Raw genomic sequence first — 24,734 nt, 5'->3', positions numbered from 1 at the left:
ATCTACCTCTGCATTAGAGTTTAGATGACGGTATCTTCACACAATCAGACATCTGTTTCTTTATTTCCTCCTCTTTTGTTGATCTGTCCATCTCACCTTCAGCTCATATTCTCCAGTCAGCTTTCCCTTCCTTAATCTCTCCATCCCTCTCTTTGTGTCGGCTGTAATCCCATCCTGTTCTCCCGGCCTCTCTGTTCCTCTCATCTCCTTCACTCACATCAGGAGACTTGTTTTTTCAGCTCCTGTATAATATCACTGTTCTAATCCTGTAGTGACATACAGTAGCCACTAGTTCATTAGTTCAAGTCTGTATATCTACACCACCATCAAATGTAATTTTTTTCTTCCTGATGTGTAAATGTATATGTGTATTTGTACGACTTGTGATGATAGGAGTTGGATGGTCTAAACATGGTATGAAAGTATCAAAACGCAAATCACCAACTCAATCCATAGAAAAGCCTCTAAACGAGCCGTCACAGAGCCTCTAAACGAGCCGTCACAGAGCCACTAAACGAGCCATCACAGAGCCTCTAAACGAGCCGTCACAGAGCCTCTAAACGAGCCGTCACAGAGCCTCTAAACGAGGCTCTTAACGAGCCGTCACAGAGCCTCTAAACGAGCCGTCACAGAGCCTCTAAACGAGCCGTCACAGAGCCGTCACAGAGCCTCTAAACGAGCTGTCACAGAGCCTCTAAACGAGCCGTCACATAGCCTCTAAACAAGCCGTCACATAGCCTCTAAACGAGCCGTCACAGAGCCTCTAAACGAGCCGTCACAGAGCCTCTAAACGAGCCGTCACAGAGCCTCTAAACGAGCCGTCACATAGCCTCTAAACGAGCCGTCACAGAGCCGTTTGGACTGTGAACCGGAGACAATTTCCTTGTATGTGCACATACTTGGCCAATAAAGCTGATTCTGATTCTGACTTCCCTCGCTTTGTGGCATCACAAAGGTTCGCTCATTTTCATTTTTGTAAGAAATAAACTAATAAAGTTTTTTTTTCTTAAACGGTTGAGCGGATGTCATTGTTTATTATGGAGAGTTTTCCCTACCTGTAGCTACCAGGCCGCTGCAGGTTTCACTCTTGAAACAGTTAGCCAATCAGAACAGAGGGGTCATTAATATTAATGAGCCTTAAAGCCACGGTGACAGAAACAGCCTGTTTTTGGTAAGGCTCAGAGAGATGCTGGGAAGTGAACGTGTCAAAATTGATTGAGTGTTTTTGGTACATGACACCAAACACAGCTTTGAACGGACATCCAGACACAAAATAAAACTTTGGACAGTGGAGAAAATGGACGTTTAAAATGTAGCTATTATGTGAAGCACACATAAGGACCCCAGGAAGATTAGAGGTGCAGCCATGTCCTTCTAATGGGGATCCTTTAATAAACTAAACTAAACTAAACATACTGTAGACGTAGGCCTATTTACAGGCCTATAAATATATGGACGTAGCTACCGTGACTTCACCCATTTGTTTTTGGACTAGCGTTTTGAAGCCTAGAGGTTGGCATCTACACCGTCTACACAGTACTGACATAAATTTGGATGAAAAGAGCCGCAGCGCGGCCTGCTATTGGTCCGTGATTGGCGAACTGCTCACTGATCTGAACTGATCACTGGACAGGCGACCTGTCAATCACACCCCAAAACATAGTTTTTTGCCATTGTCTATTTGACTCTAAAGTCAAGTTCCAAAATGAACATCCTGCTGTATTGAAGACTGCCAACATCCCAATTGATAATTTCTCCCCTTACTGTCTTTCAGAGGCAGTAGCTCCTCCCCTTACTGTCTTTCAGAGGCAGTAGCTCCTCCCCTTACTGTCTTTCAGAGGCAGTAGCTTCTCTCCTTACTGTCTTTCAGAGGCAGTTTTGTCGCTAACACATTTTTGAAGCCAGAGTGAACTTTCTGTCATATGAAACTACTAGATAAGCTACGGAATCCATCGGTACCAACGATGTCATGCTAGCTCCTCAGGAAGGGAGCTAAATAGTGCTCAAACTTTAGGCTAAATCTTGGCGAGGGAAAAACCATTTTCACACACACCCACACACACACACACAGTGGTAGTAGTAACGTTACCTGTGTGCGACCACTATAGTGGTCCTGTTGTTACAGACTTTGGCCAGTGAAGCCTGGATGTTGCGCTCAGTCTGGGTATCCAGGGAGGAGGTGGCCTGGTGGGGTGGAGGAACACAGCCAGGTGGTTAGTGCTGAAGCCTCCTGTGGTCCACTAACTGCCTACCCTGATTTTCCATCAACTGCAAAGTACCACAACCACTATGTACCAGAAGCTGTTAGACGATTTGCACCTTTATTTTCAACAGTGTCTGGCTGCAGCCTGCAGACCTCCGCTGTCAGCCAGCTCCATGCTCAGGCTTCTTCTCTCATTTTATTGACGCAGTCCAACGTTCTTCTTCATCGTGGGTTATTGTTTTTACCTCTACTGTCAGGATAGTGCCACTATCCAGATTATTTCTCTGAGAGATAGTTTTAATCACTCAACATGAACAGTCAGTACCGCAACCCGGACATATGACCAAACAGTACAGCAACCCGGACATATGACCAAACAGTACCGCAACCCGGACATATGACCAAACAGTACCGCAACCCGGACATATGACCAAACAGTACCGCAACCCGGACATATGACCAGTCAGTACTGCACCCTGGACATATGACCAATCAGAACTGTCCGCAACCCGCACATATGACCAATCAGTACCACAACCCGGACATATGACCAAACAGTACCGCAACCCGGACATATGGCCAGTCAGTACTGCACCCTGGACATATGACCAATCAGAACTGTCCGCAACCCGCACATATGACCAATCAGTACCACAACCCGGACATATGACCAATCAGAACCGTCTGCAACCCGCACATAATACAATCAGTATCGCAACCCGCTCCACAGACATGAGACCCGTGCCTAGGCTGCACTGCATATATGCTAATAACCGTTAATCTGCAGTGGAAACATTTTGTAGTGACGAAGGTAGTGACCCTAACCAAACTGCCACGTTTAACCAAACTGCCACGTTTCACATGGTAAATATTGGAGAATTGTGACCCCGGGAGGAAACTGGGAGAGGGCATTGAAAATCGGGAGTCTTCTGAGAAAAACAGGAGGGTTGGCAAGTATGGATGTAGAAAATTCCAGAACAGACTTTGTCCCGATGCAGAACTCCAAAGGAATGCAGCAGCCAGCTGACAGCCAGCAGCTAGCTACTGGAGCTTGTGGGCCATTCCAGTACTGGGAGCTGGGGATTTCACAGTTCAAAGGTCACCTGCCGTGGGATTTTCTCGATCTTGGGGGAACCTCACCAGCCCTGACCTCAAAATCCAAGACGGCAGGTCTGCACTTCAACAGTGAAAATTGTAATAACTACTGTTTATTAGCACTTCTGTCTTATTTGCCTATTCCATAAGATTTGGGACGAAATAAATGTGCACAAAGTGTTTTTTATTACCAAAAATAAAGGGTTACCTTTGTTTTTGCTCCAAGTGAAAAATGTTTTATGGTCACTTATGATTCAGGTTCCAGGCTTAAAACTTTATATAAGGATTTTTCAAAAACATCTATGGAGAAAATGTGGGGATTCTCTGATGGAACGGGAGCTGAGAAAAAGTGGGCGGTCACTGTTGAACACTATTGTTCCCTTTGCAGGAGATGGAACATTCCAGCTAGCTAAAAGCATGCTGGGTAGTGTAGTTTTTTGTATAGTTAATTTTGTCTATGTAAATAATACTGAATGTATTTTTCCTGAAATTAGGCCACGTGCAATGTTGTGATGCTTCCTGCCAGCACCATATCTCACAGTCAAAGCCACATGCTTTTCAGATTGCTAAAGGGGAAAGTTAAGCCCAAGGCTTTATGGGAATGATGTGAGTGACATAATGACCTCGTCCAGCAGGATGATGCGAGGGTCTTTCAGGATGGTCCGGGCGATCGCCACTCTCTGCTTCTCCCCCCCGCTCAGCTTCAGCCCGCGCTCGCCCACCACAGTCTCATAACCTGGACACAACAGCATTGTCATCATCATCTGTGGGTGTGTGCATTATGGTAAACCAGATGTGCACGCAATTCTTTGCGCTTAGAAATCTGAAAAGCAGATCTAAAACTCCGCTGCGCTTGAGCGCACCATTATTCTCCGCACAGCTCCAGTGCAGTGCAGGGGAAATCCTTGGACACGTCATTACGCAAAGATGTCTCATTAAAATACAAACGCCAGAACATCAAATTATGCTGTTAAAATTGTGGAACAGCAGATTATTCAGTGAGGAAATCAACTATTATTCACCCCCAGGGGATGGGTCAAATGCGGAGAACAAATTTCACACATTGTGTGACAATCAGTGGGACTTTACCTTTACTTTACTTTACTTTTCTTAATCAGACCAATCAGTGTGGCCTGCCTAATCCTCGCTATAACCACACCTATTTAAAGCTTTAGCGCCGAGCGCACGGGCATTTTGCGCAGCGGGGACAATACCAATGTGCTTGGGCATGCCCACAATTTTGCTCTAAATTGATCCTTATCCTCATCCTTACTCACCCTGAGGCAGCTCCAGTATCTTGGTGTGTATGTCGGCAGCCATGGCGGCCGTCTCCAGCTCCTGGTTGCTAGCGGTGATGCAGCCGTAACGGATGTTGTTGCCGACGGTATCGTTGAAGAGAACCGTGTCCTGAGGAACCACGCCGATATACGACCTGAGAGACGACTGAGGCACCTGAGAGAGAGACAGAGTGAGAGAGAGACAGACAAAGAGAGGGAGAAAGACACAGAGTGAGAGAGAGACAGACAGAGAGAGGGAGAGAGACAGACAGAGAGAGGGAGAGAGACAGAGTGAGAGACAGCCAGAGAGAGGGAGAGAGACAGAGTGAGACAGACAGAGAGAGGGAGAGAGACAGACAGAGAGAGAGGGATAGAGACAGACAGAAAGAGACAGAGTGAGGGATAGAGACAGACAGAGAGAGACAGAGTGAGAGAGAGACAGACAGAGTGTGAGAGAGAGACAGACAGAGAGAGGGATAGACAGACAGAGAGACAGAGTGTGAGAGAGAGACAGAGAGAGGGATAGAGACAGACAGACAGAGAGACAGAGGGAGAGAGAGAGAGAGGGAGACAGAGACAGACAGAGAGAGACAGAGTGTGAGAGAGACAGAGAGATAGAGACAGACAGACAGAGAGAGAGAGAGAGAGACAGAGGGAGAGAGAGAGAGATACATACAGAGTTTGCATTGCTTGACTGATTTGAACAGCTGACTTTGAGTATTTGGATGCCTCCTGGAATTGAATTTAAAACCAATTTGAAAACCAAAATAAAATAAAAGGCTTCTTTCTTCCCAGGAAGAACAGTTTTAGGGGCCTTGTCCACAGAAAGTTTTTATTTTGAGCTGCCAGTGCCTTTCTGCAATTCATTCTTAATGGTAATGATGAGCTAGGAGCGCTCCTCTTCCCAGCACCACACCTGGCGTTTCAGCGCTCTCTGGGTGTCAGCGCACTCCGCGGTTAGTGTTTTCTCAAACGACCAAGAAAATCGAGGAAGAGGCGGGATCAACAAAGCACTTCATGCCATGTCAAACAATAAAGCACCAGGATAAGATGGTTTCCCCACAACATTTTACAAGCACTTCTGGAACACAATATCACCACTATTCATTAAGGTGACAACAGAAATGTACAAAACATCCCACCACATGAATTCAGTAAGCACTTATATCAGTTCTGCTCAAACCTAATAAGGATCCCCTGCTCATCAACACAGACATCAAAATGATCAATAAAATATTATCAGTGAGATTGGAAAATGTTATTCAGGCTCTAATCCACCCCGACCAAACTGTTCTGGACCTCTTGGGTCTCTTCCTCTTCTCTTTGTCTTACCCCTCTGTGCCGCAGTGTTAGTCACAATTTGCGGTGTCCGTTAGTCATGCTTTCATTGTGACATCATCAGTGACATCATCAGTGATGTGATCAATCTTCTGTTTATCATAGTTGGCATATTTTATGTTCCATTACCGCCTCTTCCTAGATTTATCCATCCACTGTTTCCCTACATTCTGTAAAACCCCATCCCTACATTCTGTAAAACCCCATCCCTCTCACCTCTGGACCCCACCTCCTTTGCCCAATCGATGTCATAAATCAATTGTTCACGATTTTGGTCACGTTTTCATTCTAATATCATCAGTGACACCATCAGTGATGTCATAAATCATTGTGACATCATCAGTGATGTCATAACTCGTGCTGAGAGAAAGCAAGCTTCAAGAGCCAGAAAACTTGCTGAGGCCAGGCACAAATGAGCCAAAGTTCAGTTTCTGACTGAACTTTGTCTCCAGAGTCTACACCCTATTGCTAGTACACAAATAAAAAAACATTATCTAATCAAGTCAATTAAGATTGCATAAAAGGATACTATTTTAACCTTACATGCTAACAATGCTGACCCTGGTGACACACGTTTAGATGTTAGCTTCTTCTAGCCAACTTTGCCCAGACTTAAAACTGCCAGCTAACATTGCTTAGCCTTCAGCAAATATAATAAGGTGGATAAAACCCAGGGGTGCTGAACCTGAACAGAAGTCAAGCATGTCAGACTCTGACAGTGATGAGGACCAAGACCGCCCGTTCTCTCTGACTGGCTTCCTCTTCGGAAACATCAATGAAGATGGTCAGCTGGAGGATGACAGTGTCCTTGACAATGGGTCCAAGAAGCACCTGGCTGGTTTGGGCTCCCTGGGCCTGGATTCACTCATCACAGACATCACTGCCAGTGATGACGATCCAGATGAAAACAGAGACTCAGTTAGCACAGCTGCAGAAGGTTCCGTGAAAAGCACAGAAGATGCGGTTGACTATTCTGACATCAGTGAGGTTGCCGAGGATGAGATCAAGAAGTACTGTCAGGCCATGGGCACTCTGCAGCCCAGCAGGAAAACAGATGATGAGGATGACTATGACGCCGACTGCAAAGATAGTGATTCCAAGCTCATGCTTCCTCCCCCATCACCGAGTCTACCTACACCTGGCAAGAAAGATGAACCTTCTCAGAGCCCAAGTTTTGGGGAAGAGGGCAATGGCATCATCCTGCCCTCCATCATCGCCCCATCTGCTATGGCACACCATGTGGACTTTAGCAGGTCTTCAGACAATGAGTCAGAGCCCAACCGTCCCTGGCCGGGATCTGGGCCTGGAGGCCCCCCGGACCGCCTCACCCTCCCTCTGGCCGGCATCATGCAGAAAGACAAAGTGCTGCCGGGTGTCACAGAGCTCTTCCCAGTGTTCAGGCCTGGAAGGGAGCTCAGATTCTTGCGGCTGTTCGGCCCTGGAAAGAACATGCCATCTGTTTGGAGTAGTACCCGCAGGAAGAAGAAGCGGAAGCATCAGGAACATCAGCCTGGGATGCTTCCTCCAGAAGGGGAGCCCACACAGCAAGGCCAGGAGAAGAAGTCTAGATGGACTCATGAGTACATACCACCTCCGCTCTCAGAGCAGTGTCTCTCTGATGATGAGATAACCATGATGGCTCCAGTGGAATCAAAGTTCTCTCAGGCATGCATTGATGGCGACAAGGAGGCAGAGTCTCAACCCAAGGTAGCAGAGTGGCGATACGGTCCAGCCCAGCTGTGGTACAACAGGCTAGGAGTCGCTGAGGACGGAAGCAACTTCACCTATGGCTTTAAAATGAGAGAAGAGGAAACCAAGGAGCCTCAGATGCAGGAGAAGCCCGAGACTGCTCAAAAGGAGGGATATGATGATGGTGAGGACCAACAAACCATTGAGCATGAGCTCTTCCTGATGGTTACCCAACTCCCGTGGGAGGAAGATATTATTTGGAATGGGGAGGATGTAAAACACATGGTCACCAAGACTCAGCGAGCCAGCCTGGCAGGGTGGCTGCCCTCTAGCATGACCCGTAATGCCAACGCCTATAATGCACAACAGGGTCTGACTAGAAGTAATTCATTGGTGCCACCCACACACATGCCCAACGCTTCTTCAATCTCTGGCTCCAAGTGGGACAAAAACAACCATGATCATCAAGTCTCTGATGAAGATGACTCTCCCTGGTTCTCCATCTTCCCCATCGACAATGAAGAGCTAGTATACAGACGCTGGGAGGACAACATCATCTGGGATGACCAGGCAATGGATCACATGCTCACCCCACCTGTCCTTACTCTGGACCCCAATGATGAGAATATCCTTCTTGAAATGTTTGATCAAAAGGAGCAGAGGACGTCCCACTCCCCATCAAAAGAGAACAAGAAGGAGTTGGTACTGAAGAAGAGACGGGTCCCGCTCGGAAAGACTGGAGTGATAAAAGACGAGCCCCAGCAGAACATGTCCCAGCCAGAGGTGAAGGATCCCTGGAATCTGTCCAACGATGAGTACTACTATCCCAAACAGCAGGGCCTGAGATGGTCCCTAGGTGGCAACATCATTCAGCACTCCATCTCAGCCATGGAGCTGCGACAGCCCTTCTTCCCCACTCACACGGGACCCATGAAGTTGCGCCAGTTCCATCGACCCCCTCTGAAAAAGTATTCATTTGGAACATTGGCTCAGCCTGGTCCCCATGCCTCGCAGCCTCTGCTCAACCATATAAAAAAGAAGGCCAAGATGAGAAAGCAGGAGCAGCAGGCCTCAGGTGGAGGAGATATGTTCTTCATGCGAACAGCTCAGGACCTATCGGGCAAAGACGGAAATCTGATCCTGGCAGAGTACGGCGAAGAATACCCCCCTCTCATCATGCAAGTTGGCATGGCCACCAAAATCAAAAACTACTACAAAAGGAAACCTGGGAAGGATCCTGGAGCACCAGACTGTAAATATGGAGAGACCGTGTACTGCCACACATCACCTTTCCTAGGTTCTCTGCACCCCGGACAGCTGCTGCAGGTGTTTGAGAACAACCTTTTCCGTGCCCCGATCTACCTGCACAAGATGAAAGAGACAGACTTCCTGGTTCTGCGAACGCGACAGGGCTACTTCATCAGAGAGCTCGTCGACATATTTGTGGTTGGTCAAGAATGCCCCTTGTTTGAAGTTCCCGGGCCCAACTCTAAACGAGCAAACACCCACATCAGAGACTTCCTACAGGTGTTCATTTACCGGCTGTTCTGGAAGAGTAAAGATCGGCCCCGCAGAATCCGCATGGAGGCTATAAAGAAAGCTTTTCCCTCGCACTCAGAGAGCAGCATCCGGAAACGCCTAAAACTCTGTGCTGACTTTAAACGTACAGACAGGAAACCGGCCAGGCAAAGAGATTTTGGGGGATTTTACAATGCAAGAGGGATAGACTCTAACTGGTGGGTGCTGAAGCCTGACTTCAGGTTGCCTACAGAAGAGGAGATCAGAGCCATGGTGTCTCCAGAGCAGTGCTGCGCCTACTACAGCATGCTGGTGGCTGAGCAGAGACTCAAGGATGCTGGATATGGTGACAAATCCTTCTTTGCTCCAGAGGAGGAGAATGAAGAGGACTTCCAGATGAAGACTGACGACGAGGTCTGGACAGCGCCCTGGAATACGACAAGAGCCTTTATCGCTGCCATGAAGGGGAAGTGTCTGTTGGAGGTGACGGGTGTTGCTGATCCCACAGGCTGCGGAGAGGGCTTCTCTTACATCAAAGTACCGAACAAGCCCACTCAACAGAAGGATGAGAGAGAGCCTCAGCCAGCCAAGAAGACTGTGACCGGGACAGATGCTGACCTGAGGAGACTCTCACTCAAGAATGCCAAGCATCTGCTGCGCAAGTTTGGTGTTCCAGAGAAAGAGATCAAGAAGCTGTCCCGTTGGGAGGTAATTGATGTGGTGAGAACCATGTCCACAGAGCAGGCACGTTCAGGTGAGCAACCCATGAGCAAGTTTGCCCGAGGCTCCCGTTTCTCTATCGCTGAACACCAGGAGCGCTACAAGGAAGAGTGCCAGAGGATCTTTGACCTGCAGAACAAGCTGTTGGAGTCAACAGAGGTGCTCTCCACAGACACAGACAGCAGTTCAGCGGACAGTGACTTAGAGGAGTTGGGAAAGAACATTGAGAACATGCTGCAGAACAAGACCAGCTCCCAGCTTTTCTGCGAGAGGGAGGAGCAGGAGAGGAAGGAACTGCAGAGGATGCTGCTGGGCAAGGAGAGCGACCGCGACAACAAGGGATGCAAAGAGCGGCGCAAGGGCTTGTCCAGCTCCTTGTCCGTCAGCTCCCACAAGGACAATGCGTCCTCATCCGTCACCAGCCTGAACTCCTCGGACACCAGGCGGCGGCTCAAGATCTACCGCACCTACACAGACGAGGACGGGAAGGAGTACGTCTGCTGTGAGACGGTGCGCAAGGCCTCGGTCATCGATGCCTACACTAGGATCCGAACCATCAAGGACAACGAGTTCATACAGAAGTTTGCCCTCTTCGATGAGCAGCACAGGAGAGGAGAGAAGAGGAGGAAGAAGCGGCAGCGTATTCAGAAGCTGAGGAGGCTGAAGTGGAACAATAAGGAAAAGTTCAAGGGCCCGCCAGAGAAGAAGGTCAAGGAGGGGCCAGACCTCAAGGCAAAACTAAAGTGTGGAGCATGTGGAGCCATTGGACACATGAGGACCAATAAGTTCTGCCCGCTGTACTATCAGACCGACGCTCTGCCGGTCGCCATAACGGAGGAGCAGGAAGTGGAGCTTGAGAATACAGTTAACCACAACGACAATGAGGAGCTGATCAAGGTGGAGGGAACCAAGATCATCTTGGACAAGCAGCTCATTGAAAGTGCTGATAAGGTGCGCAGAAAGTCTTTAGTGCTCAAGTTTCAAAAACAGCAGCTCCCACCAAAGAAGAAGAGGCGCGTAGGCAGTGCTGTGCACTCCCTCAATAGGCCACACAAGTCCATCCACCGCAGACGCACTGACCCCATGGTGACCCTGTCTTCTGTCCTGGAGAGCATCATAAATCACATGTGGGATCACCCCAATACGTACCCATTCCACACACCAGTCAATGCCAAGGTGGTGAAGGACTACTATAAGATCATCACTCGGCCCATGGACCTGCAGACGCTGAGGGAGAATGTACGCAAGCGGATGTACCCATCTCGGGAGGAGTTCCGTGAATGTGTGGAGGTCATCGTCAAAAACAGCACCACATACAACGGAGCAAAGCATCCGATAACCCAGGTAGCACAGTCCATGCTGGACTTGTGCGATGCTAAACTAAAAGAGAAGGAGGAACTGCTGGTGCAGCTGGAGAAAACCCTCAACCCCTTGTTGGATGACGACGATCAGGTTGCCTTCTCACTCCTCCTGGATAACATCGTGACGCAGAAAATGATGGTGGTTCCCGATTCGTCACCGTTCCACCATCCTGTCGATAGTAAGTTTGTGCCAGATTATTACAAGGTGATCGTTAGCCCCATGGATCTGGAGAAAATCCGCAAGAACATCTCCAAACACAAGTACCAGAACCGTGGTGTGTTCCTGTCAGATGTCAGTCTCATTCACACCAACTGTATCAAGTACAACGGACTGGACAGCCCTTACACTTACACCGCCCTGGTTATTGTCAATGTGTGCAAATGGACCCTGGCAGAGTATGATGAGCACATGACCCGATTGGAGAAGGGCATCTCCACCACTAAAGAGGCTGCTCTGGATGCAGCTGACCTGGAGAGTCTGGGCATCATGACCCTGGGACCATACACACCCCAGGGTCGCCACAGCAGAAGACTTGATGAGGAAGAGTCTGATGTTGACATTGAAGGCTTTGAAGAGGAAGATGATGGCAAACCCAAGACTCCAGCTCCTACAGAGGATGAGAAGGGTGATCTGGAGGACGAAGATGAGCTGCAGCTGCACGACCAGGAGAAAGAGGAGGGAGAGGATGAAGGCTCCCGCCGCCTGGCCCAGGCCAGTGTGCTGTACCAGGACCTGCTCATGTCTGACGCAGAGGACACCAGCGAAGAGGAGGACCACAACCCTTTCTCATCCATCCACCTGTCAGAGAGCAGCAGCGACTCGGACAGAGAGGTGAGCTCCGCCTCCGCGCAGAGATCAAGAGACGGCCCACATGGGCATGGAACAGGACAAGAGCATCATGTCATATGATGGGAACATGCCTGACATGCCTCACATGGAAGAAGACAGCAATGTCAGTTATGGCAGTTACGAGGAGATGGAGAGCCAGAGTCACCTGCAGCCCTTTAGCATGGGCAACAGAGAGGAGTACGGACGGCATCAGTGAGGAGGATGAAGAAGAGGAAGATAGGAGGAGAGGTCTGGCCGTCTTGTCCGAGGTGCATCTCAGCGAAGACAAGGAGAGTGGAGAGTTCAGATCCATTGGGGAAGACAGCGACATGGACTGGACATTGGCAACTAGTCACATTCTCTCCAAATCCTTGAACATTTTCTTGAAAGTCAATCAATGATGTATTTTTATTGTCCCAGTGTCAAAATGCAACAGTAAGTTATATTAATTGTACATTGCCCTTGCTTTGTTTATTATGCTGTTATATTTTGCATTTACATGTTGAAATATTGTTTGTCAGGACCCTGAAATTGAAGTGGTACTACTTGGCTACTTGAAACATGGGGCTTTTGAAAGCTTAAAATAAAAAAGCATACCCAGGTGAGTCGTAAGCGCGGTGCAGACATCATCAACCTATCATAAATCACTGATGACATCACAATTGGGAAGTGACACCACTGATTACACTGGCCAACTTGATGATTGTGGGACATGACATCAGTCAAGGGCGTTTCCATGCTCAGTTGATGAATTGTGTGTTTACTATGACATCATCAGAACGGTGAAGCTGCTTCTAGTCAGCACTTAATATTACAATGATACAGTCAATGATTACAACGGCCTTTCTTTTTTATAATGCAAATTAGTGTGTGATGTCATCTAGCGACTTCTAGAGACTTTCTGAGCTGTCTCACTGTCTCACTGTGAAGTTTCTGATGCATTCTGACGCATTCAGGCGATAACGTGGGGTGACAATGTGCCAAAAAGTGAGCGCTTGCATTACATCGCCCAAAAGCCGCCTCTCAAAATAGTGGTCGCACTAACGTTAAATGATTGATGATTTTGCATTCAAGTCAGATCTGACTAGTTTTCAATGTATTTCTCCCCACAGAAGTTAGGCTATATGTCTCGAATATATAATGCAACACCTCTTGCATTTTCACATACAAGACAGACAGACAGACAGACAGACAGACAGGCAGGCAGGCAGACAGACAGACAGACAGACAGACAGACAGACAGACAGGCAGACAGACAGACAGACAGACAGACAGACAGACAGACAGACAGACAGACAGGTCGGGAGGAAAATAAACCATTCAAGCCGTTTGTACTGTAGCACTTGAGGAAACCGTAAGTTTGCTCGTTTAATTCATTGATATGTGTGATTGCGCGAACGATTAATTAATATGTGAACGTTAATAGCGGGCACTTATCACCCAATAGCCAAATGCAGTAGGAGGCTATTCTTGTTGCATTTTCAAACTGGCAGATGGGGGAAAAGACACGATTCAACTTGTACTTGTTTACTCACCAATTTGGCTCAAATAATCCAGCCATGTAACTACGTTCATTCATGAAATGATTAAATAGCACGGGGACATGAATGGTTTGTAAAGTGCCATTTAACCACCTGCCCACTCACGGCATGATCTGGATAATGAGCTGGGAGCTGCTAAACTACAGCTGCTCTGCCAGCGATGCAGATCTTGTACTTGGCCACTAGGGGCTCGGGTGGTAATAATCCGCACTCGCGGGAGTGCGCTCACAACGGATGATTGGTGCTAAACATGCACATAGAAATGCCTTATGAAATCGCTAGATTAACGAGAGAAATTAGCAATCAGGAACATAGATAGGCGGGTCATGACATGACGTCATGGCCTGGACACAGAACCCCCCCCCCCCCCCCCCCCCCCTCACCGCGCACACACGTCCGGAATAATAACAAGACATTCATCTGGAAACTACCAGATATGTCACCCATGGAAACTCTCTTTCATTGTGATCAAAGAATGATGGGAACCATCTCTGAGGTCTATAATATGTTGTTGCCTTTTCTGGTTATCTCTGAACCTGAAAGAGCCAGGAACAGATGGGAGAGAGATTTAGATATAGAGATTGACCCAGAGTTATGGGAAGACCTATGTAGTGAAGGAGTCACATGTACTTTAAATTCGAGATATAGACTCATCCAGTTCAATTTCTTACACCAGATTTACTTTACTCCATCTAAACTACATGGGTTCAACTCTAATCTCTCACCCCTCTGTTTTAGATGTGGTCTAGAAGAGGGCACTTTTCTTCATTCCACCTGGCATTGTATTAAGTTACAAGGTTTTTGGCAGGGGGTCTGTGATGTCATATCAACAATTCATAATGTAACTTTTTTAACAGATCCTGAGATATGCCTTTTGGGCAATTTCTCAAACTCTAACCTTACACATAGTCATTCTATCAAGCTTACAGAAATCCTCCTGGTCATTGCCAAAAAATGTATTGCAATGAAATGGAAGTCAGATCTCCCAGTGCCAATTGGAATGTGGCTCTCAGAAGTGAAAAGTTGCTTACCTTTGGAAAAGATCACCTACTCATTAAGGAATAAGATCAATCTTTTCTATAAGATCTGGCAGCCCTTTCTTAACTATATGGATGACCTTCCATTTCATTTGATTGAATGACTATGATTTGAATGATCTCTCTACTCGCTCCACTCTAGCACTATGAAGATGATACTATACCTCACTATATCTCCTAATGTATTTATATGTATTTTTGTTTTTGTTTTTTATTTGTTTCTAGTTTGTCTTGTATTGTGAAAATTTGTTATATGGTTGTGTATGTCTTATATTTTGGAAAATAAAAATAAAAAGTATTGTCTAAAAAAAAGACATACATTCACCTGCATCTCAACAGGATTGAAAGCAGAGCCACCTGAACACTCAAAGACAACAGCACAACAAGAAATTAATTCACCTGTATCTCAATATAGGCTCCAAAATTAACTTTTTTTTGGCCACCAGCCAAATGGCTAGTGAATTTTCACATTTACCAGCCACTCCATTGTTTTTTGTTTTTTTGTGTCTACCAGCCACTTGAATATTTTAGGATTTGGTTGCCGGCTGGTGCTAATTTTGGACCATGTCTCAATATCACAGGATTTACAGCGCAGGTACACTCAATTAACGCTAAAAGCACAATCATTGTCCATAAACTTCTGGAACATTTTGGGGCCGTAGTGGATCATTTGGTCCCAGGGACCTGGGCCTGGGCCTGGGCCTGGGCCTGGTCCCAGGGGTCTGGGCCTGGGCCTGAGCCTGGGCCTGGGCCTGGTCCCAGGGGTCTGGGCCTGGGCCTGGGCCCGGTAGCATATTACTGAACAGGCCTAACACATCCCTGATGGGGTCACAGCGGGAGAAACAGTTAGAAATAGGGAGTGTTGTCAGGTGTGGGTTGTGTGGTCGCTGCATGATTTGAGCCTCGCATGACATTGGGTCATCTGGAATCACATTCAGATTCCTGGGAAGTAGTCAGGAGGCAGAAACCTCCTCTCCAGAGAGAAGTCAGGAGGCAGAAACCTCCTCTCCAGAGAGAAGTCAGGAGGCAGAAACCTCCTCTCCAGAGAGAAGTCAGGAGGCAGAAACCTCCTCTCCAGAGAGAAGTCAGGAAGCAGAAACCTCCTCTCCAGAGAGAGAAGTCAGGAGGCAGAAACCTCCTCTCCAGAGAGAAGTCAGGAGGCAGAAACCTCCTCTCCAGAGAGAAGTCAGGAAGCAGAAACCTCCTCTCCAGAGAGAAGTCAGGAAGCAGAAACCTCCTCTCCAGAGAGAAGTCAGGAGGCAGAAACCTCCTCTCCAGAGAGAAGTCAGGAGGCAGAAACCTCCTCTCCAGAGAGAAGTCAGGAGGCAGAAACCTCCTCTCCAGAGAGAAGTCAGGAAGCAGAAACCTCCTCTCCAGAGAGAAGTCAGAAAGCAGAAACCTCCTCTCCAGAGAGAAGTCGCAGAAACCTCCTCTCCAGAGAGAAGTCAGGAGGCAGAAACCTCCTCTCCAGAGAGAAGTCGCAGAAACCTCCTCTCCAGAGAGAAGTCAGGAACCAGAAACCTCCTCTTCAGAGAGAAGTCAGGAAGCAGAAACCTCCTCTCCAGAGAGAAGTCAGGAGGCAGAAACCTCCTCTCCAGAGAGAAGTCAGGAGGCAGAAACCTCCTCTCCAGAGAGAAGTCAGGAAGCAGAAACCTCCTCTCCAGGGAGAAGTCAGGAGGCAGAAACCTCCTCTCCAGAGAGAAGTCAGGAGGCAGAAACCTCCTCTCCAGAGAGAAGTCAGGAAGCAGAAACCTCCTCTCCAGAGAGAAGTCAGGAGGCAGAAACCTCCTCTCCAGAGAGAAGTCAGGAAGCAGAAACCTCCTCTCCAGAGAGAGACTGATCATTTTCAGTTGAACAGAGGATGAGCTGGAGCCTGGAGAGAAGGCTGTGATGACAGGCCACTGACAGTTACACTGTCAACACTCCAACTGAGTCATATGGATTAAAACACACAATTACAGTGAGCATACCTACAGATTTATAAGGCCAACACACACACACACACACACACACACACACACACACACACACACACACACACACACACACAGAGCATCCTCATTCCTGTGGTCTGAATGAAATTAGATTAGATTAGATTAGATTCTTTAATGACCACACAGCCAGGCTGGTGGAATTTGTTTTCAGTACAGTTCATACGTAAGCAATGTCCAACATCATGATACATACATACATAAATCATAAATGATGGTTAATGATGGTTTCCAGAGAGTGTGATGTCTCTATGCTCCTGCATCACAGTATGTGATGTCTCTATGCTCCTGCATCACAGTGTGTGTGATGTCTCTATGCTCCTGCATCACAGAGTGTGATGTCTCTATGCTCCTGCATCACAGAGTGTGTGATGTCTCTATGCTCCTGCATCACAGTGTGTGTGATGTCTCTATGCTCCTGCATCACAGTGTGTGTGATGTCTCTATGCTCCTGCATCACAGAGTGTGATGTCTCTATGCTCCTGCATCACAGTGTGTGATGTCTCTATGCTCCTGCATCACAGTGTGTGATGTCTCTATGCTCCTGCATCACAGTGTGTGTGATGTCTCTATGCTCCTGCATCACAGTGTGTGTGATGTCTCTATGATCCTGCATCACAGTGTGTGTGATGTCTCTATGCTCCTGCATCACAGAGTGTGATGTCTCTATGCTCCTGCATCACAGAGTGTGTGATGTCTCTATGCTCCTGCATCACAGTGTGTGATGTCTCTATGCTCCTGCATCACAGAGTGTGTGATGTCTCTATGCTCCTGCATCACAGAGTGTGTGATGTCTCTATGTTCCTGCATCACAGTGTGTGTGATGTCTCTATGCTCCTGCATAACAGTGTGTGTGATGTCTCTATGCTCCTGCATCACAGTGTGTGATGTCTCTATGCTCCTGCATCACAGTGTGTGATGTCTCTATGCTCCTGCATCACAGAGTGTGTGATGTCTCTATGCTCCTGCATCACAGTGTGTGATGTCTCTATGCTCCTGCATCACAGTGTGTGATGTCTCTATGCTCCTGCATCACAGTGTGTGTGATGTCTCTATGCTCCTGCATCACAGAGTGTGTGATGTCTCTATGCTCCTGCATCACAGTGTGTGTGATGTCTCTATGCTCCTGCATTACAGTGTGTGATGTCTCTATGCTCCTGCATCACAGAGTGTGTGATGTCTCTATGCTCCTGCATCACAGAGTGTGATGTCTCTATGATCCTGCATCACAGTGTGTGATGTCTCTATGCTCCTGCATCACAGAGTGTGTGATGTCTCTATGCTCCTGCATCACAGAGTGTGTGATGTCTCTATGCTCCTGCATCACAGTGTGTGATGTCTCTATGCTCCTGCATCACAGAGTGTGTGATGTCTCTATGCTCCAGCATCACAGTGTGTGATGTCTCTATGCTCCTGCATCACAGAGTGTGTGATGTCTCTATGCTCCTGCATCACAGTGTGTGATGTCTCTATGCTCCTGCATCACAGTGTGTGTGATGTCTCTATGCTCCTGCATCACAGTGTGTGATGTCTCTATGCTCCTGCATCACAGTGTGTGATGTCTCTATGCTCCTGCATCACAGAGTGTGTGATGTCTCTATGCTCCTGCATCACAGAGTGTGTGATGTCTCTATGCTCCTGCATCACAGAGTGTGTGATGTCTCTATGCTCCTGCATCACAGTGTGTGTGATGTCTCGATGCTCCTGCATCACAGAGTGTGTGATGTCTCTATGCTCCTGCATCACAGAGTGTGTGATGTCTATATGCTCCTGCATCACAGTGTGTGTGATGTCTCTATGCTCCTGCATCACAGTGTGTGATGTCTCTATGCTCCTGCATCACAGAGTGTGTGATGTCTCTATGCTCCTGCATCACAGTGTATGTGATGTCTCTATGCTCCTGCATCACAGTGTGTGATGTCTCTATGCTCCTGCATCACAGTGTGTGATGTCTCTATGCTCTTGCATCACAGTGTGTGTGATGTCTCTATGCTCCTGCATCACAGAGTGTGATGTCTCTATGCTCCTGCATCACAGAGTGTGTGATGTCTCTATGCTCCTGCATCACAGTGTGTGTGATGTCTCTATGCTCCTGCATCACAGTGCGTGATGTCTCTATGCTCCTGCATCACAGAGTGTGTGATGTCTCTATGCTCCTGCATCACAGTGTATGTGATGTCTCTATGCTCCTGCATCACAGTGTGTGATGTCTCTATGCTCCTGCATCACAGTGTGTGATGTCTCTATGCTCTTGCATCACAGTGTGTGTGATGTCTCTATGCTCCTGCATCACAGAGGGTGATGTCTCTATGCTCCTGCATCACAGTGTGTGATGTCTCTATGCTCCTGCATCACAGTGTATGTGATGTCTCTATGCTCCTGCATCACAGTGTGTGTGTGTCTCTATGCTCCTGCATCACAGAGCGTGTGATGTCTCTATGCTCCTGCATCACAGTGTGTATGAGGCTCTATGCTCCTGCATCACAGTGTGTGATGTTTCTATGCTCCTGCATCACAGAGTGTGTGATGTCTCTATGCTCCTGCATCACAGAGTGTGTGATGTCTCTATGCTCCTGCATCACAGTGTGTGATGTCTCTATGCTCCTGCATCACAGAGTGTGTGATGTCTCTATGCTCCTGCATCACAGAGTGTGTGATGTCTCTATGCTCCTGCATCACAGAGTGTGTGATGTCTCTATGCTCCTGCATCACAGTGTGTGTGTGATGTCTCTATGCTCCTGCATCACAGAGTGTGTGATGTCTCTATGCTCCTGCATCACAGAGTGTGTGATGTCTCTATGCTCCTGCATCACAGTGTGTGATGTCTCTATGCTCCTGCATCACAGTGTGTGTGATGTCTCTATGCTCCTGCATCACAGTGTGCGTGATGTCTCTATGCTCCTGCATCACAGTGTGTGTGATGTCTCTATGCTCCTGCATCACAGTGTGTGTGATGTCTCTATGCTCCTGCATCACAGTGTGTGATGTCTCTATGCTCCTGCATCACAGTGTGTGTGATGTCTCTATGCTCCTACATCACAGTGTGTGTGATGTCTCTATGCTCCTGCATCACAGTGTGTGTGATGTCTCTATGCTCCTGCATCACAGTGTGTGATGTCTCTATGCTCCTGCATCACTGTGTGTGTGATGTCTCTGTGCTCCTGCATCACAGAGTGTGATGTCTCTATGCTCCTGCATCACAGTGTGTGATGTCTCTATGCTCCTGCATCACAGTGTGTGTGATGTCTCTATGCTCCTGCATCACAGTGTGTGTGATGTCTCTATGCTCCTGCATCACAGTGTGTGTGATGTCTCTATGCTCCTGCATCACAGAGTGTGTGATGTCTCTATGCTCCTGCATCACAGTGTGTGTGATGTCTCTATGCTCCTGCATCACACACTCTGACCAGCCATCAAACAAGCTGTCTAAAGTGTGTGCATACAAATCCAAACCAATATGCCAATAATACAAGATGCCAAATGTGAATGATGAACAGTTACACAGGGAATAAACACACAAGTGAATAAATGAGTGTATGAGAGAGAAGGTAGAGACAGGAGAGAGAACGGTGGAACTGAGCTTAAGAGAGAGACAGAGAGACACACACAGAGAGACACAGAGAGAGAGACGGCAGGGGAGAGAGAGACAGACAGACATGCAGGCAGGGGAGAGAGAGACATACGCAGGCAGGAGAGAGAGACATATGCAGGCAAGAGAGAGAGACAGACAGGGGAGAGAGAGACACATACGCAGGCAGGAGAGAGAGAGACACATACGCAGGCAGGGGAGAGAGAGACATACGCAGGCAGGGGAGAGAGAGACATAAGGCTCTTTCACACACAGATCGCGCAAAATTGCAGTTCAGAAAGCCCGCAAAGCCGGCAGCCTCGCCACAGAAATTGCTTTCACACACAGGCCAGCAGGACCGCCACATTCCCGTCCCGCGGTGTGCTTTCAAGTGACATCCACCGCTCCCGGGTTGAAATGCGAGCGGAGGCATTTTCACTCAGCTCCTCGCCCAAATGAATATTTTCACAGGTTAGTGTAGCCTAGGCTACTGTATGATGAACAAATTCATTCAACAACCAAACATCGCTGATGTAGGCTATGCCAGCCAACGCGCCTGAACGAGGTGCAGTAGTTAAGGATAAGCTGATAAAGCTGCGCTCATTAAGGATCAGATAAAACACGAAAGTGTTGTCCACATGCATGGTAACAAGGCTTTCAATATTCATATGATCGACTTTATGCATCACAGACACACCATCATGTAGCCTATTAGGCTACAAGGCTAATTCTTATCTTTTGGTTCCAGTTTTTTGTAAAGCAAATTATTCCCATCAAGTAGCCTAATTAGGGGCCGTTCTGAAAGACGACGCCAGCATATCAAACAGCTGCAGTCTGCATAACGTTCGTCGGGGGAATAGTAGCCTATAGACTACTATAACGTTAGTAGTTTTTGTAAGGGAATGCACAGAGCTGGTTTCGAGAGGGAATATCCTCAGACCAACTCGCCACAGACAGCTATAGTCCTCTGAAGCATATTATTATTTCCGTTAATTTTACCTACTAATGTCAACATCGTTTGAGCATAAAGCCTAACCTACTTACAGGCACGGAGCATTCCTCCTGGCATCCCTGCAGTCATGATTGTATAGGCTACTTTTTTTTACTTTCACTCGTGCACTTTCTTGCTGCATGAGGTGATTTCCCCTGTAATTTTTTTATGAATGAGCTGAGCATTCGCACCGTTCCGGCTTGCTGCTCCGACGCTTTCAAGTGGAGGCGGGTTATCTGGTAATCCGGCGCTGTGACAAGGTCTAGTTGCGGGACAAAAGGCGTACAACAATTATCCACCAACGCGCGTTCACGACTTTCACATCGGAGGCGCGGATCCTATTTTCCGTGCATTTTTTGGCTTTCAAGGCCGGTGTGAAAGCGCCTATACACAGGCAGGGGAGAGAGAGACACATACGCAGGCAGGAGAGAGAGACATATGCAGGCAAGAGAGAGAGACAGACAGGGGAGAGAGAGACACATAGGAAGGCAGGAGAGAGAGAGACAGACAGGGGAGAGAGAGACACATAGGAAGGCAGGAGAGAGAGAGACAGACAGGGGAGAGAGACACATAGGAAGGCAGGAGAGAGAGAGACAGACAGGGGAGAGAGAGACACATAGGAAGGCAGGAGAGAGAGAGACAGACACACAGAGAGAAATCAGTTGAATGCGATCTTGTCTGTGACCCAGGGCAGCATGCATTATATAGTATAGGATGAATTAAGCCATGCAACATTTATGTAAATGTATGGTGTAACATTTATGCAAATCTATGGTGCATGTGTGTGTGTGTGTGTGTGTGTATGTGTGTGCGTGCACGTGTGTGTGTGTGCGTGCGAGTGTGTGAGTGTGTGTCTATGTGTGCGTGAGTGTGTGTATGCGTGCGAGTGTGTGTGCGTGCGAGTGTGTGTGTGCGTGCGTGTGTGAGTGTGTGTCTGTGTGTGCGCGAGTGTGTGAGTGTGTGTCTGTGTGTGCGCGAGTGTGTGTGTGTGTGTCTGTGCGTGCACGCGTGAATGTGTGTGTGCGCACGCGCAAGTGTGTGTGTGTGCGTGCGTGCGAGTGTGTGTGTGCGTGAGTGTGTGTGTGTGCGTGAGTGTGTGTGTGTGTGAGAGAGAGGTAGAAAGAGACTTGTTTACTTGAAAGGATCTAAGGAGGTTCATTCATAAGCATGGTTCCTACTGCTCCACACTGCCAGAGACACAACCATCACAAATGTTATCCAATCAGAGAAAAGTTGGAATTTTCTGGGAAACGGAAGCTCAGATCACATACAAAGAATTATATGTATTTTTCACCCCGAATCCAACGCCGCCAACCATGAGTCTCTACGACTTATGCTTGCGGAGATACGTCCGCCCAGCCTGCAGGACTACAGGAGAGAGATAGAGGACAGGAGATACGTCCGCCCAGCCTGCAGGACTACAGGAGAGAGATAGAGGACAGGAGATACGTCCACCCTGCCTGCAGGACTACAGGAGAGAGATAGAGGACAGGAGATACGTCCGCCCTGCCTGCAGGACTACAGGAGAGAGATAGAGGACAGGAGATACGTCCGCCCTGCCTGCAGGACTACAGGAGAGAGATAGAGGACAGGAGATACGTCCACCCTGCCTGCAGGACTACAGGAGAGAGATAGAGGACAGGAGATACGTCCGCCCTGCCTGCAGGACTACAGGAGAGAGATAGAGGACAGGAGATACGTCCGCCCTGCCTGCAGGACTACAGGAGAGAGATAGAGGACAGTGGGGGGTTGGCGGTTAGTCACTTATTTGAACACAAAAACATCACTGAATGCAGCTTTAAGAAAATAGTGTTTCAGTGTGTAAAACACAATGCCGACAGTCCTCATAACACCTCGGTTGATGGTGACACTTTACTGTGACAACAGGCCGGATGTGGAGCAGATGGACTCCAGCTTTCCTCTCTGTGAGTAAAGTAAGAGTTTCTGACTTGAACTCAACACCAAACACTCACCTCTCTGATAAAGTGACTCAACACCAAACACTCACCTCTCTGATAAAGTGACTCAACACCAAACACTCACCTATCTGTTAAAGTGACTCATCACCAAACACTCACCTCTCTGTTAAAGTGACTCAACACCAAACACTCACCTCTCTGTTAAAGTGACTCATCACCAAACACTCACCTCTCTACTAAAGTGACTCAACACCAAACACTCACCTCTCTGTTAAAGTGACTCATCACCAAACACTCACCTCTCTACTAAAGTGACTCAACACCAAACACTCACCTCTCTGCTAAAGTGACTCAACACCAAACACTCACCTCTCTACTAAAGTGACTCAACACCAAACACACACCTCTCTACTAAAGTGACTCAACACCAAACACTCACCTCTCTACTAAAGTGACTCAACACCAAACACTCACCTCTCTGCTAAAGTGACTCAACACCAAACACTCACCTCTCTGCTAAAGTGACTCAACACCAAACACTCACCTCTCTGCTAAAGTGACTCAACACAAAAACACTCACCTCTCTGTTAAAGTGACTCAACACCAAACACTCACCTCTCTGTTAAAGTGACTCATCACCAAACACTCACCTCTCTACTAAAGTGACTCAACACCAAACACACATCTCTCTGCTATAGTGACTCAACACCAAACACTCACCTCTCTGCTAAAGTGACTCAACACCAAACACTCACCTCTCTGCTAAAGTGACTCAACACCAAACACTCACCTCTCTACTAAAGTGACTCAACACCAAACACTCACCTCTCTGCTAAAGTGACTCAACACCAAACACTCACCTCTCTGCTAAAGTGACTCAACACCAAACACTCACCTCTCTACTAAAGTGACTCAACACCAAACACTCACCTCTCTGCTATAGTGACTCAACACCAAACACTCACCTCTCTGCTAAAGTGACTCAACACCAAACACTCACCTCTCTACTAAAGTGACTCAACACCAAACACTCACCTCTCTGTTAAAGTGACTCAACACCAAACACTCACCTCTCAATCTGGGAACCCAGAACCCCGTTGTGTTGCTGTACCAGCAAATATATGAGTTCCGGTCCTGAACGCTAGTGAATATATAGGAATTTTGGCATTCAACGTTTAGCATTCAAAATAAAAGCGACGCAATGTATGTTTTTAAAGGCATTGCTGCGCCTGATGCCGTGATGATTTGAAGGTTGTGTATGGTGTTCAATATTTATGCAGGTGGACATCTTGTCCCTGATAACTATATTGGTCATATCTCTGTATGGATAAAGACACAAAAATCTGAATATGTGAGATGATTGGCAGGGTTCCAACATGCTTTCCATTTTAAAATGACATTTGCCAGGCAGACTTTATGTTCTTGACTGGATTTGATTTTGGTAGGCATTTTATATAATGCATGCTGAGAGTGAAGCAGCTTGGTAGCAAGAACATCCCTCTTCCTGAACATTATTCTTCACATCAACAAAAACTGTGGACTCAAAGGCCATGTTCAGACTAGAGGCCAAATCCGATTTGTGAACTTTAGTGACCTATGATTCTATCCAGATTGGTTTTATGAGTCTGGACGCTCCAAGTCTGATTTGTGTCACTTG

At 47.5% G+C, this 24,734-nt stretch overlaps 1 protein-coding gene and 1 pseudogene across 2 annotated transcripts in view; one reads left to right on the top strand and one right to left on the bottom strand.

Moving 5' to 3' along the window:
• LOC310778007 (ATP-binding cassette sub-family B member 6-like) overlaps positions 1–24,734 on the bottom strand; it is a gene marked incomplete at both ends in the record, with an annotated part of 103,804 nt that overhangs the window by 24,278 nt on the left and 54,792 nt on the right. Inside the window, 3 exons of the mRNA XM_083638327.1 lie at positions 2,090–2,184; positions 3,922–4,034; positions 4,576–4,750. Coding sequence (XP_083494453.1) covers positions 2,090–2,184; positions 3,922–4,034; positions 4,576–4,750 — 383 coding nt within the window. The remainder of the gene's footprint in view (positions 1–2,089; positions 2,185–3,921; positions 4,035–4,575; positions 4,751–24,734) is intronic.
• On the top strand, positions 6,616–12,431 carry LOC310778765 (transcription initiation factor TFIID subunit 1 pseudogene; annotated as a pseudogene). The gene has a single exon. The product of its transcript is annotated as a transcription initiation factor TFIID subunit 1 pseudogene (transcript).

This window comes from Poromitra crassiceps, assembly GCF_964638095.1.
Source record: "Poromitra crassiceps genome assembly, chromosome: 6".
Lineage (NCBI taxonomy): Eukaryota > Metazoa > Chordata > Actinopteri > Beryciformes > Melamphaidae > Poromitra > Poromitra crassiceps.
Note: the sequence above shows the minus strand (reverse complement) of the source record. Positions and strands in the feature narration are given on the sequence as shown.